The following is a 12,500-nucleotide window of genomic DNA, read 5'->3' as shown; positions in this document are numbered from 1 at the left end:
ATTTATTTTTTTCTTTTATTGAGTTATTTATTTTCTAAAGGGAAGAAACCCAACCTCAACAAATTATGTACACCCTTATAACTAACATGTGCAGTCTCCTGACCACCACATCACTTCCTAACTGCTACATGACAACTTTCAAACGTCAAATAGTTAAGGGGATTTCAGAATTAAGCCTGATACTCCATATAACCTTACCTAACCTACAGAATGCATAGGGTCAGCTCTGCAGAGGGTGTGGTTAACCCTAGTGAAACAATCTTGCTCACTTGCCTGGATATCTCAATTGGTTAGCTGCCTTAATACTTTGTCTTGCCAGAATGATAGCGTGATTATCGCAAGTATAGTATTTTGAATGTTGAACTTGATTGATAATTTAAGAGTTACCTTTAAAGCACAATTTTTAGCATCAAGCAATATAGCAGGTGTTGGTGATCAGTTTACTAAATATTTACTGTTATAGCAGCAGTGGACGCTAAGTATTAGTTCATTCCTGTGCATTTCTGATAGCTCTCTTGTTTCTGCTTGGTGCTCCCTCCCATTCATTGCTGTTGATATAAAAGAAAATGTACTATTGATTTTTTATATAAAATACCTGCTTGTGATGTATTTTGGTGCCTGATAGTCATTTGTTAAGCTTCATATATTTTTCCTTTTTTTTCTTTTCCCATTATTTTTTGTGTACTTTAACTATTTATTCCTTCACAAATATAATGCAGGTGTGGATCTGGCTTGCATGATTGGTTATGTTTGTGCTTGTCTGATTAGCCCAGGAACATCATTATAAATGTCCTTAGCTGTTGCATGATTTTAAGCCCAAAACTATGCACTTCTATGTAACTTTGGGTTAGATTGCTGTACTTTATACCCCTATAACATCTTGCTGACTGTGGCCTTGTGTCACTTGTATGTGGTTTATTTAGATTCACCGGGTCAGTTTGAATAGGGCTACATAGAACCATATTGGCTTAGTGGAAACAAAAAATTATCATTTATAGCTCTGATTCAGGTTTTTGCCCCATTTTTCAGTTGTTATTCAGCCCCCAGCTTTGTTATTCTGATTCCTTAAAGTATTATGTATAATTTCTTGGTCATTCACTTACTTCATTGCAGAACTTGTTGCTAAATGCTAGAATAAACATCTTGTGTTTGTGGAGGGTTTGTGTTGATGCCTTCAATACAGCGGTTAGTCGGCAAGGAAGGTAGCGCTCTTTTCATCCTGGCACTTATACAGGGAAGATAATCACAATTCTCCCATAGGTTTGTGTTGGAGAAACCTAACTACTTGTATTACTGAGGGTTCCCTGTGTAGGTTTTAGTTGCCAAGCTAGTGGGATTCACTTTGTTTCTGGCATTTAGGTGAAAGTATTGCTGTCAGCATCATCTATCTCATTACCTATCTTTTATCTTGTCACCCTGCAGTCTCCAGTAGCTCTATCTTTAATTAGACAGCTAGGCAAGAAGGCGCTCACATCCTCCCTCTCACTATCACTTCCATAAACATTCTCTCACATCTCAGCCCATAAACCATTATAAAAAAAAAAAAAAGCTATCACTTCCACTTCCGTAAACATTCCCTCACATCTCGGCCTGTGAACCTCTAGAAAAAGAAAGTTCCTCACTTGGTTATCTTCAAACTGACCTTCACTTCTTCGTTCATCAAACACAGAACAAGTTAGTTTCCCAGCACTCTGCATACAAACATCACAGTACATTCCCCATCCTTTGCAGTTTCCAGCTAGTTTCCGAGACTCACTACCTCACTCATGGAAGGTCAGTTAGCTCTTCACGTGGTACTGTTCGCCGTGTGGTCGGTGGGTGTGTACACAAACGCCAACCTTGATCCCCCTGAAAGAACACCTCGCTATGACTTCTGGTACAAGGATTATGGTGGTCGCCTCAAATTCCTGACTTTTCTAGATGGAGTAAGTTATGAGTATGTTCTTTCCTCTCTCTTTCGCTCTCTCTATTTTTTAGGGTGATTTTCTTTTATTCATTAACTGTTTTCTCTGATTTTTTTAGGTTCTTTTAGTGGAGTAAGCTGATGGTGTGTTCTCATCTTTTCTTTTTCCTGATTTCTACTAGACAATAGGTAGTGTGTGTGTGTTCTTTTCTTCCCTTCTGGGTTTTTTATGTAGATTGAATTAGTGGTTTGTTCTTTTCTCTTTCATTTCCTTGTCTCTGATTGGAGGGAATAAGTTGGATGTGTGTTCCTTACTCTCTTTTTTGGGGAGTTTCTAGTTAGATTAAGTTGATGCTCTGTTTCTTCTTTACTTCTTCTAATTTTTACTTTCCTGAAATAATAAACTTAACTATGTACCTGTATCCTCCCATGCTTTCCTCAAGTTCTCTCTCTCTCTCTCTCTCTCTCTCTCTCTCTCTCTCTCTCTCTCTCTCTCTCTCTCTCTCTCTCTCTCTCTCTCTCTCTCTCTCTCTCTCTCTCTCTCTCTCTCTCTCTCTCTCTCTCCTTAACTTTTATAAATGTGAGGCATTTCTTTCTAGTTTTCATTTTTATTTACTTATTCGTTTTATTTAATTAATTATTTTATTTATTTATTTATATTTTTTTGAGGAGCTTACATGATTTCTTGATGAGCACATTGTCTCTTAATTCTGCTCATATTTTTCATATTTTAATTTCACATCTTTTTATTTTTGTTTTCCTCTCAGTCTTTAAAAAGTTTTCATCTCATTGATTAAAGATTTCTTGCAGTCGTACAACCATATGTATCTGTATTAAATTCAGAATGTGAAGTGCATAATTACAGAAATATATTGAAAAGAATATGTAGACTGTAAACATAAGCTGCCACAAACTTTAGTGACATACAGTATACATGTGTCATTTGAGACAGCTCTTGGAAATATTACATAAAACATTCTTTTCATCATTACACTGTGTATTCCTATCAATGTCTGTGATAGTCTTGGTGATAAACAAGATAATGTAAGCTGCTCAAAATTTTAATCTTGGAAACTAGAAAAATGATCTCACTGTTAGTACAGCCAATTACCTTTCCACAACAAGCACACCTGTAAGACAACCACTTGCCTTGTTGAAAATTGGAGAAGGGAATTTTTTGTTAGAGGAGAATAACAATCTGAGAGTGTTTAAAGATATGTAAAGTGGCCTCACTGATAGAGACCCCACATGTAACCTTTGAACAGAACCTGATATGAAGCGATAGTGTAGTGATGGGAGAATCAAGGTCGCCTCAAGTCCAACTAACCATGGTGATCATTATGGTGTGATTGGTGAGGTGTGGTGTGCATAGAGTGTTTCGTCAAGGGTTCGGTCTCTAGGGTTCCTTCATACAGCTTGACCCTTTAGATAGTAAGTGGTGACTGAAGTGCAAGTATTCTGGAGGGATCAGTCTGCATCATCCAAAGAAAACACAGCCAAGGAGGGAGCAGCAAGGGAAGACTTAGGAAGATTTATGTAATGACCGGAAACCTTAAAAACTTATCAAAAAAAGAAACGAGGAAACCCATGTAGTGTAGGACAGTTAAGGAGGACTAAATGCCACTTGGCCCTTGATAATCTTTATATACTCAGTAACATGTGTTGTGTTCCAATGACTCAACTTTTTGGATCAGTTTTTCAGTGTTTCAAAATGAGATTACTTCCACTGGCAGGTCATCATTTGTCCTCTTCCTAATAATTAAGTGGTGGACATTCCATTATAGTGCTGCTGTTTGCTTTGATAAGGAGAGTTTTAGAGTTGAGTAATCAGTGCATGACAAGCAGGAAGTGTTATCTCCAGTTAACAGGATATGTGTGCATGCCATAGTCTCTCAAGGAGCGGTACGGTAGGTTAGTGTTCACTGTATCCCTCTGATTCTTCACTGACACTACGGTTCTTCCACACCAGTGACGTGTTTTTGGTATGAGAGATCTTGATGGCACTGCTGTGGTGTTTTGTTATGCCTAAGCTTGATTCAGTTGCCTATTTTCTTGTTCAGGCATGTTTAAATCCTGTCTCTGATACCTTTTTTTTTACATCTGTTTGCTAGCATGCTGTTATATTTATTTCTATGTTTAATGAGTGCCTTACAATGAAGTTTCAGTGGTTTTTGGGTGGAATTTTCATGTCTCATTCTCTGGGAGGTAATATTTATTTTGTACTAATAGATTGATTTTTTTTTTTTTTAAAGAAATGCATCTTTTTAGCTTATGTGATGCTATATTTCTGGGTAGATACTGAAATTATTTAGTGAATTATACTGATTTGCAGAAAATACATATATTTTTCCATTCCTAAGAAAGTAACACAATTTTCAAGAGGGGATTGTGTTATGTGTTATGATTAAACTAGTATTTTGCAGCCTAATCAATATAGTTATTTGTTTTAGGATGGCAGATAAAGCTTAATTTTGTAACAATCAAGGGTGCAAGAGTAGTGGTGGAGTGTGTAAGAGAAGCAGGTGTGAGGAGAATGAGACAGGTGAAGCATGCAGGGACAGGAATGAATTGTGACAGATAGAGATAGAGGGATAGATAGATAGTTATATAAAAGAGGAGAAGCAAGACACCCTTTGCACTTCAGTTGTTAGGAATTTATGAATACTTACGTTCTTCCATTTTTGTATTGTAGATTTTGTCAAGCTAACACTAAATTCTTCCACTCCCTTGACCTGCTGTGTGTCTAAAAATATTAAAAAATTAACAAAACTCAAATAAGATGTGTTGTTTAGCAATTTAGATGTTGGTGAAAGGAATTGGCTGCACTAACAAACCCTCTAATACCTACGCTTATCTTTTTCTTTCAGTATTCACAGTTTGACACATTTTTTAACACCAGATAAGAAAAAAAATATTGATAGGAAGCAATGGGGGCTTTACCAAAATGCTACCATGCCCTTACTTTCTTTGTTTATGCCTTTGGGCTTTATTTTGACCACTACAAACTCAACATCCCAGCCAGCTCCAGTAGTTATCGCATGACTCATCAGATCACTGGTGGCCGCTGGAAGTACTTGACTTACATCGACTTGGTAAGGATCCAATGCAACCCTTTCATTAAGGATCTCGCTGAATATTGCTTTTTATTGCTACGGTTTTGTCATCATTTCCCAGTTATTGAGTTATCTATATGCCTTTCTCCCAGTATTTTCATATACATATATATATATATATATATATATATATATATATATATATATATATATATATATATATATATATATATATATATATATATATATATATATATATATATATATAAAGGCAGTATTTGTTTCTGTTAAATCTTGATGTTTTTTCTTTCTTTTTTTCCATATTTTTTTCTTTTCTCTATTTGTCACTCTTTTTCATGTGATACAACCTTTTCATCTTTGTTATAAAATGCAATACGGTTATAAACTTTTCTCTTTGGTGTCTTTTCCCTTTATTAGTAACATTCCTGCGTTATGTAGGCAGCACAAATAAGCATAACACAATATTAACCAAATATTAGAACCTTGATTTTTCCGAATTCTAATCTGCTGATTAATGGAAGTCTGGGCAGAATTCGGAAAATATACCAAAGTTTAAAATTTAATAAACTGCCAATTTCAGTTGAGAATCATAAATCAACCATCACAAGTCAGTGTGTGACCATCGTATGCTTTTTTATTTAATCATTTGTGCCATTATTTAACATCTACTGTAAAATCATGAATGTATCTTTATCTTTATTATGAAGTCTATATTTTTGGATTTTCATTTGGATTTTATTCTGGAAAATCAAAGATCTGCCTTGTAATGCAAATCAAATCAGATACACAACACCAGCTCTGTCAAACATAACACTGACAAACACAAATTTTATAAACTATCAAGCACACAAATACCTTAACTACTCATGTTTGGCAGCCTTGCTCCTTCACTACATAATGGAAGAGCCAGAACTTCTCTACATATGCCACTTGCCCCAAAAGGTCCTGCAGTGTAGCTTCTTTGGCCTGTGTGTGCTCAATGACCTGCTCGGCTCTGAGACTGTGGTGGCAAACAAGAGAAGTTTCCTGCAGAAGCTCCGGGACTTTCTACTCTCAACGCTGGTGGTTCCTCTGGGAGTGGTGAGGCTCTGGTGCTCTGTGGGTCTGTTGTTATGAAGTGAATATTGAGATAAACATGGAGGTACGAGTATAGTGTCTGAAATGCAGGTTGTACAGTAATGATGGCATAATGTAAGTAATTTTCATGTCTATAAATTGAAGAGGAAGTAATACATGAACAGACTGCTTTATATTAACCCCATCACTGGTAAAGATCACATTGTAAAATCTCCCACTTAGATTTTCCAACACATTATACAGACTTAACTACACAGCTTCAAGACACTTATGCTGCAAATTTGAATGACACTTTTGACTTTAATTTTGGGACTGTGTCTCAATGGGCTCTCTTTGTTGCCCTTGGCCAGTGCCCTTTTACATAAAAAAATATAGATATACATAACACATGTGAGTTTACCAGAACTGTAACTGTAACTCTCCCTATACTAGCACACTCTCCCATTCAGTTTATCCCACTCACTTAAGGATACTGTATACTGTGGACAGTGCCCCTCTTACATTAAAAAACAAAAGAAATACATATATAACACCTGTGTGATTCTACCAGCACACTCACACTTCACATACTAACACACTGTCTCCCTTACAGTTCATCCCACTCATCTTCCAGAGACTGTATTCTGTGGAGAGGGAGCTTATCTTCCCCATGTCCATTGCAACTCTACTGGCACACTGTAACACTCCCATACTAACACACTCCCTCCCACACAGTTCATCCCGCTCATCTTCTGGGGGCTGTATGCCGTGGACAGGGAGCTCATCTTCCCCGTGTCCCTGGATGCCTGGTTCCCCGGGTGGCTGAACCATCTCATGCACACGCTCCCCCTCATTGCCTCTCTGCTTGAGGTTGTCTTTGTCAACCATGTGTACCCTCGTGGCCGCATCTTGTACATCCCCATCATTGTGGCCTCGGCTCTCTATGTGTCTTGGTAAGTTGGAGAGTTTGATGTATTTGTATTTTTTTCTCTGTCTCTCTTTCTCTCTCTTATAAAAGCATATCAAGTTAAGATAAATGAGAATTTGGATACAAGTCAAAGAGGTTATAAATAGCAACCCTTAACTTCTTTTCTCTGTTTGTTCTTGTCTGTCTTCCCCTTAATCTTTTTTCCTCAACTAGTTTTTTTCTTTTAATTAGTTTCTGGTCTCCTTTTCTTACTATGTGACCAAATCAATTTTTTTTTATCTTATCACTTCCATAATACATTCATCTCCTGCTCTTCTCACATCTTCATTTTATAGATATTCTCTTAGTGATATGCCTGTCATCCACTTCAACATTCTCATATCTGTTCTCCCTTTTTCAACTTCCAGGCTGTGTTTCATTGCATACTATGCCGGCTTTTGGGTCTACCCGGTGTTTGAGGTGCTGGACTTCAAGAGCCGGGCTGTGTTCATGGCCTGCCTGGTCCCACCTAACCTTTTCTTCGTGTTCCTGGGCCAGAAGCTCCACATGGCTGTCTGGGGTGAGTAGAAGAGTGGTGGTGAAGGGTTTATGAGAATGTGGAATTGTGCAGTTAGTGTGGTATGGTGTGGTGTAAGTATTTATGTCAAGATAACTTACTGAATGACTATACAACATTTAATAATACTCTATATGGATGTGTATGTGGCATCCAGTTACACTTACTTGAGTCTTGGCTTTATATTTCAGGTCCAATTAAGGGTTCCTCCAGACGCAGAGGCAAGAAGGACAAATCACAGTAGAGACATACGATGCTGAGACAAAGAAAGCGAGGTGCAGAAAGTGGCGAGTGGTGCAAGCATGTAGTAATAAGGTTGTTTAGCTCATCCTTACAACCACCAGGGACTGAGGTAGATACCCCAAATCAGGTACAAACAAGAAGAAAGACCTAGAGTGTACTTTTATATTGTATTTAACTCCAGCATTCATGGCTCAGGAGGCTCAGTTGTTGCTGCCGTGGCCTGTAGTGAAGGGATGGGCACGGGTAGTTATGTAAGTGTGTGTGAATGGCCATGTGGTTCCTTCTCACCAGACAATCTTTCCTCTGAAGTAATGTTTTTTTGTCGTCATATGTCTATGCTTTACATTGTCCTCAGTACAGCAAGTGGAATTGATTGTGATGTCATTGGTATTGATTTTTGGCTCAGTAAACACACGCTGAAGGGAAAGATGGTGTGATGTGAGTTCTCAAGTTATGAACAGTCGTTGGTACGAAATCACTTTCTCATATAGTCTTAGGATTTGTTGGTGACATTCCAATAATTTTAAGGATTGCTGTTCCTCCCTCCCTTACCTTAGTATCCTTGTGCTATGGATTAATAGCATCAGACATGTAGAGTAAAATTTTGAAAGTCTGTTGGCTTTCATTTTTCTTATTTAGTACATTGTGATTTTTATGGCACTCGTAAAGTTTGGTGGAGTCACAAAAGTTCATAATTGCATTATTGCTTCAAGTTCAATTTGCTTAAGGTTCTTTCTGAGAGTTTTGCTATAAAAGTAATTATTACACACAAATCTTTACCTTTCCAATGTGTTTTTGGAATTATACACTAGTTATGAATGAAACACTAGGCATATTCAAGTTACAATGAAGTAAGTGCCTTCACAGCGACCTTCAGGATGAAACTGGGAGCTGGGTGTCTCTGTGACACAGTGCTTGGCTTGCATTCTACAGGTTGTGAGTGATCCTGACAACAGTTTCTGGGTGGGAGAGATGGCACTCTCTTACAACCCTTGCTGCTGCCATAAGACCTTGTTGTGTTGCCATCACTGTCGATATTAATTTTTTTGGAACAAAACTGCTCCACCAAAAAGATTACATAGTGAAATCTTAGCTATCTAACCTGCCAATAAGTGCTAATTGTTACTGATGGGCTTAACAAATTCCACATGATCATTGCAGTACTCACTAATAATATAACAGCTACAATACCTTAACTCATAATCAATCATGAATAATATTTTGGCTTCTTCAGTCAGGGAGACTCTCCATGAAGTTACCAATTGTTGCATGTGCTCATATTCCCATTTTTATGTAAGAAAAACAGGCTTGTAACTGTGACGCTGAATTAATCGTATAGAAGAAGGTGCTGGAAAACAAAGTTATATACATTAGTTATTAACATTCTCTGTACAATTGCATGGAAGACTTATTTGTATGTTATTAATTTAAGAATGTGCTTCAGATGTTCAGTGTGTGGGGTTTTGGATGAAGTCAGTAAAGGAGGAATAAAGAACATTGAAGAACTGTTATGTTTATTATGAATATCAACACAGGAGATGGATAGCAACAGACCAAACTCCTCTTCATTTTTCTTCTTGTTTCTCTTTCTGCCTCTCCTCCTCCTCCTCCTGCTCCTCCTCCTCCTCATTCAATGGTTTCTTCCTTTTTCTTGTTTCTCCTGCTTCTTCCATATGGTTTTTCTCTTGTCTTCTTTCTTTGTTTTCTTCTTGGTTTTCTTCTTGCTTCTCCACCTCCCTTCATAACCAAGCATAAGGTGTGTTTGAACTTCAGTCTTTCTCTCATGAAAAGGAAAACTAAAGAATCTGCTAGTTAAATAGCAATAATGTCCACAAAACCAAAACAATGAGTAAGGAATTAAATTAGTGAAAGAGAATTACATGGAATAGATTGAAATATATTAAATTATTAGCTATAATTTCTCTAATAAGAAAGTAATGATAATAGGGCATCAGAATGGTGATGAGTATCATTGATGAAACAAGAGAGGAGCTGCTTCAGTGAGAAACTCAATGGCAATGAGATGAGTGATGCAGACCAGTGAGGAAACGACATGAAAAGAAGAGTAAAAGGAATTCATTGAAGGATTAATTATAGACAAAATTCCCAGCCTTTACCAGCTTCATGATAATAGTTTCATGAGTAAAAGCAATAAACTTTCTAGCAAATAAAGTAAAGAATTTATCAAAAGTGAATCTAAAAATGGTGTGAGTTTATGAGCATTAATGATTAATATGAATGATAACTAGTACTGTGTAAGAGTCCCTGATTATTTTCTGTGTTTATAAAGTGAAGGACCAGACACTCACACACTGACTTCCTCTGTGGCTGTGCCAATATCTCTCCTGTCCACCACTGCACGTTGTGCCAAGGCTTGCATCTGAAATGGAGGCTCCCTGGAGAGAGAGAGAGAGAAAGAGAGAGGTGTAAATAAAATTTTGGTCTTAGTTTCTTACAGAATAATAATGAACATACAACATAATGCAGTACATTGTCCAAACCTGAACATTAGAGAGAGAGAGAGAGAGAGAGAAAAAAAAAAAAAAACAAGATGGTAAAAGGAACAAAAATTAATATGAAAGAAAATGAGGAATACATAAAGTCAGGAAAGAGGAAATCAAAATGATATGATTGATTTGATTTATTGTGCCAACATCATAGTCATATGGCACAAGAAATTAGAATAAAACAAAGATGACTTACTGCACGTCAGGCCTGTCTGTCCCCTCAGCATTGGGTGAGTACTTGTTGATCCATGGGAGGGGCTTGGCACTCCCCCAGATGAGGAAGACAATAGCCCCTGCCAGGTACAGCACCCCACTCACCCAGAAAACCTGCCGCCACTCCTCACGACTCCCCTGGTGGTGGGGAAGGAGAAAAAACAATAAATCTGAAAATTCCTTCACCATTCTGATTATAAACAATTGTGAATAAGAACAAAAGCCTAAGAAGTAATCAAAGTAAAATTAACAATAGGCTACTTCTGAAAACTGCCTAAGAAAATGTAAAAATGTGATGAATGATAATGGTAGAAATCCCCTGATGAAGCATTGTAAAGGCAAAAAAATGCTAATTCTGAGTATTCATTTCTAAAAGCAACATACAAGCTCAGTAACGAATAATTCTGAAAGTTTCATGATAAAATATTAAACTGAACTGATTCTGAAAAATAAATAAATAAAATGGTCATAATAAGTACACAATTATGAAATTATTCATGTACTTATGATGCTAAAGTGTTACCAACGTGGACAGGTAACTGTAAAAACCCATAAAAAGTTCTCCAAGTAATATTTTAATGGCAGAATAGAGACTTAATTAATTACCACCACATTTCATCCAAGCTTGGCCTCTGTCTTACTGTTTCGTATGCAAAATTTCACACAAAAAAGACAATAGATTTCAGCTACGTTCTCTGAAAATGTGAGCCACGTGTCAAGGAACAGTTGATAAGATTTTGAAAGGAATCTAGACGTAAATGTGGATACGGCAACAATTTTCCTAATTTTCCTCGCTGCAACAACAAATCTACGGTGACGTCTTGCCGCGTTTCACTAACTCTACGGGTGATGTTTGCCACGTTTACTCGCTCTTATTTAGACTTTTATGTAACAGCAGTAAATGTGTTTGAAATGGTAGAAATAGGAGGATAAGAAGGTGCAATAGTAGTAGTAGTAGTAGTAGTAGTAGTAGTAATATTAATGGTAGCCTAGCAGTATTAATAGTGCAGCTAGTGGTCGTCAGTACCGGGGGATAAGATGGAGAGTGCTTCCCTCGCCTATACACACCACACACTCTATTACTTGCAAAGTTTCTGCACTACTTCCTATTAGCTACATTGTCAATTACCTTCATTGCTCAGTGATGTAGTGATGCCTACTTCCATAACACCTTAGTACGTACTGTAGGTGTGAGGTGAGCCACAGCAATTGGTGCCACGAGTCCATTGAGGCCGATGAAGGTGCTGGAAACTCCGGCGAGAGTGGCGGCCCATGGCGGCGCTAAATCTACGGGCGTGTAGTAGTAGCCGCCCACAAAAGCCGTACAGTTGCCCACCACCACCACCAGGAGGAATGCGGCAGCCACCCAGCGCCACCCACACCCAACCTCCACTACCACCAGGGGTGTCAGGCCGGCCAGCAGGAAGCCTTTTGCATCACATGGGGAAGAAACATTCAAAGTGATAGTCTATACGGTAATGATTCGTCTCCTTACCATTCTCTAGCCAAGAGGAGGGTATGCAAGGCCTGTCCTCGCGAGAATAGCGTGTTCACTTCAGAGTATACATGATTTTGGTTCAACTTCTTAAGGAAAACCCGGCGTGCTTATTTTGTTTCGTTAATGATTTTCAAGGGGGTTGGTGGCTGCCTGATCACACTTTGAACATTAGAAGCCGATTGTTTAGGAGTTGTTGGCACGCCAGTGTTTTGAGTCTTAATCGTTTACTCCACACCAACGCACCAACATTCTCTATGGCTACGTAGTGTTCTGCTTATATTCCTACGATGTGCGTGAGGTAAAGTCGTTGCGTCAGTGCGTCAGGCTACGGAATGTGCGTTCATGCGTGCGGTGCTTGGCGTGGCTGAGCTGCGGCGTGCGTGGCTCACCGGCCGTGTTGAAAACCCTCTTGATGGTCGTGAGGGGCATTGCTCGCCGCCGCAACATATCCACCACCACCCCAGTCGCCACGGACACGGGCACCTCCAGACTCCAGGGCAGGGAGGACATGATGCCATTCTG

At 38.4% G+C, this 12,500-nt stretch overlaps 2 protein-coding genes across 18 annotated transcripts in view; one reads left to right on the top strand and one right to left on the bottom strand.

The window, feature by feature from the left end:
* Positions 1 to 9,266, top strand: part of LOC135089311 (androgen-induced gene 1 protein-like) — a 10,116-nt gene extending 850 nt beyond the window's left edge. For 4 of the 15 annotated variants that reach the window (XM_063984838.1, XM_063984832.1, XM_063984831.1 and 1 more), the window contains exons 2-6: positions 4,771 to 4,995; positions 5,920 to 6,057; positions 6,769 to 6,986; positions 7,369 to 7,520; positions 7,709 to 9,266. In XM_063984838.1, coding sequence (XP_063840908.1) covers positions 4,831 to 4,995; positions 5,920 to 6,057; positions 6,769 to 6,986; positions 7,369 to 7,520; positions 7,709 to 7,761 — 726 coding nt within the window. In that variant the 5' untranslated portion in view covers positions 4,771 to 4,830 and the 3' untranslated portion in view covers positions 7,762 to 9,266. Of the gene's footprint in view, positions 1,926 to 3,178; positions 3,335 to 3,753; positions 3,886 to 4,770; positions 4,996 to 5,919; positions 6,058 to 6,768; positions 6,987 to 7,368; positions 7,521 to 7,708 lie in introns of those variants that run through there. The other 11 variants (XM_063984839.1, XM_063984840.1, XM_063984841.1 and 8 more) reach the window with 9 other exon arrangements.
* Positions 9,267 to 9,280: 14 nt separating this feature from the next.
* The window catches only part of LOC135089309 (uncharacterized transporter slc-17.2-like), a 7,901-nt gene continuing 4,681 nt past the window's right edge, over positions 9,281 to 12,500 (bottom strand). The window contains exons 6-10 of one of the 3 annotated variants that reach the window (XM_063984823.1): positions 12,368 to 12,497; positions 11,664 to 11,908; positions 10,464 to 10,618; positions 10,070 to 10,156; positions 9,281 to 9,556 (exon numbers count right to left, since the gene is read on the bottom strand). In XM_063984823.1, the coding sequence (XP_063840893.1) occupies positions 9,391 to 9,556; positions 10,070 to 10,156; positions 10,464 to 10,618; positions 11,664 to 11,908; positions 12,368 to 12,497 (783 nt within the window). In that variant the 3' untranslated portion in view covers positions 9,281 to 9,390. Of the gene's footprint in view, positions 9,557 to 10,069; positions 10,157 to 10,463; positions 10,619 to 11,609; positions 11,909 to 12,367; positions 12,498 to 12,500 lie in introns of those variants that run through there. The other 2 variants (XM_063984822.1, XM_063984824.1) reach the window with 2 other exon arrangements.

This window comes from Scylla paramamosain, chromosome 32, assembly GCF_035594125.1.
Source record: "Scylla paramamosain isolate STU-SP2022 chromosome 32, ASM3559412v1, whole genome shotgun sequence".
NCBI classification, from domain to species: Eukaryota; Metazoa; Arthropoda; class Malacostraca; order Decapoda; family Portunidae; genus Scylla; species Scylla paramamosain.
This window is presented reverse-complemented; position numbering and strand designations above follow the sequence as displayed.